This window comes from Perkinsus marinus (genome assembly GCF_000006405.1).
Source record: "Perkinsus marinus ATCC 50983 genomic scaffold scf_1104296965590, whole genome shotgun sequence".
Taxonomy (NCBI): domain Eukaryota; phylum Perkinsozoa; order Perkinsida; family Perkinsidae; genus Perkinsus; species Perkinsus marinus.
This window is the reverse complement of record NW_003204271.1, coordinates 5,435-5,723: the sequence shown is the minus strand read 5'-3', so window position 1 is coordinate 5,723 and position 289 is coordinate 5,435. Positions and strand designations below refer to the sequence as shown.

At 40.5% G+C, this 289-nt stretch overlaps 1 protein-coding gene across 1 annotated transcript in view; it reads left to right on the top strand.

The window, feature by feature from the left end:
• Pmar_PMAR021306 (hypothetical protein) overlaps positions 1 to 51 on the top strand; it is a gene marked incomplete at both ends in the record, with an annotated part of 225 nt that extends 174 nt beyond the window's left edge. Inside the window, one exon of the mRNA XM_002769496.1 lies at positions 1 to 51. This exon is cut by the window's left edge and continues 4 nt beyond it. Within this exon, the coding sequence (XP_002769542.1) occupies positions 1 to 51 (51 nt within the window).
• Positions 52 to 289: the final 238 nt, after the last annotated feature.

Below are 289 nucleotides of genomic sequence, written 5' to 3'. Positions count from 1 at the left end.
GCATGTTTGAGGAAATATTGTGACAACGCAGCTTTGGAAAAGGTCTATTAATGGAGTTGATCAAAATCCTCGTTTGCATGATTTGGTATCTTATTCTGTAGCAGACAGCGGTTATACGATCAATAATTGTTATTCGGATTTCTGAGTTAATTTTAGTAAGGTTGTGTTGGTCAAATATCGTTGGGCCCACTGGACTCCCCAACATATTCTCTGGTCGACATCGACTAGTATTGACCATCACACGAGGCTAATGAAACCGACAAGTGTATAGTTGCTGCTGGTATGGAGA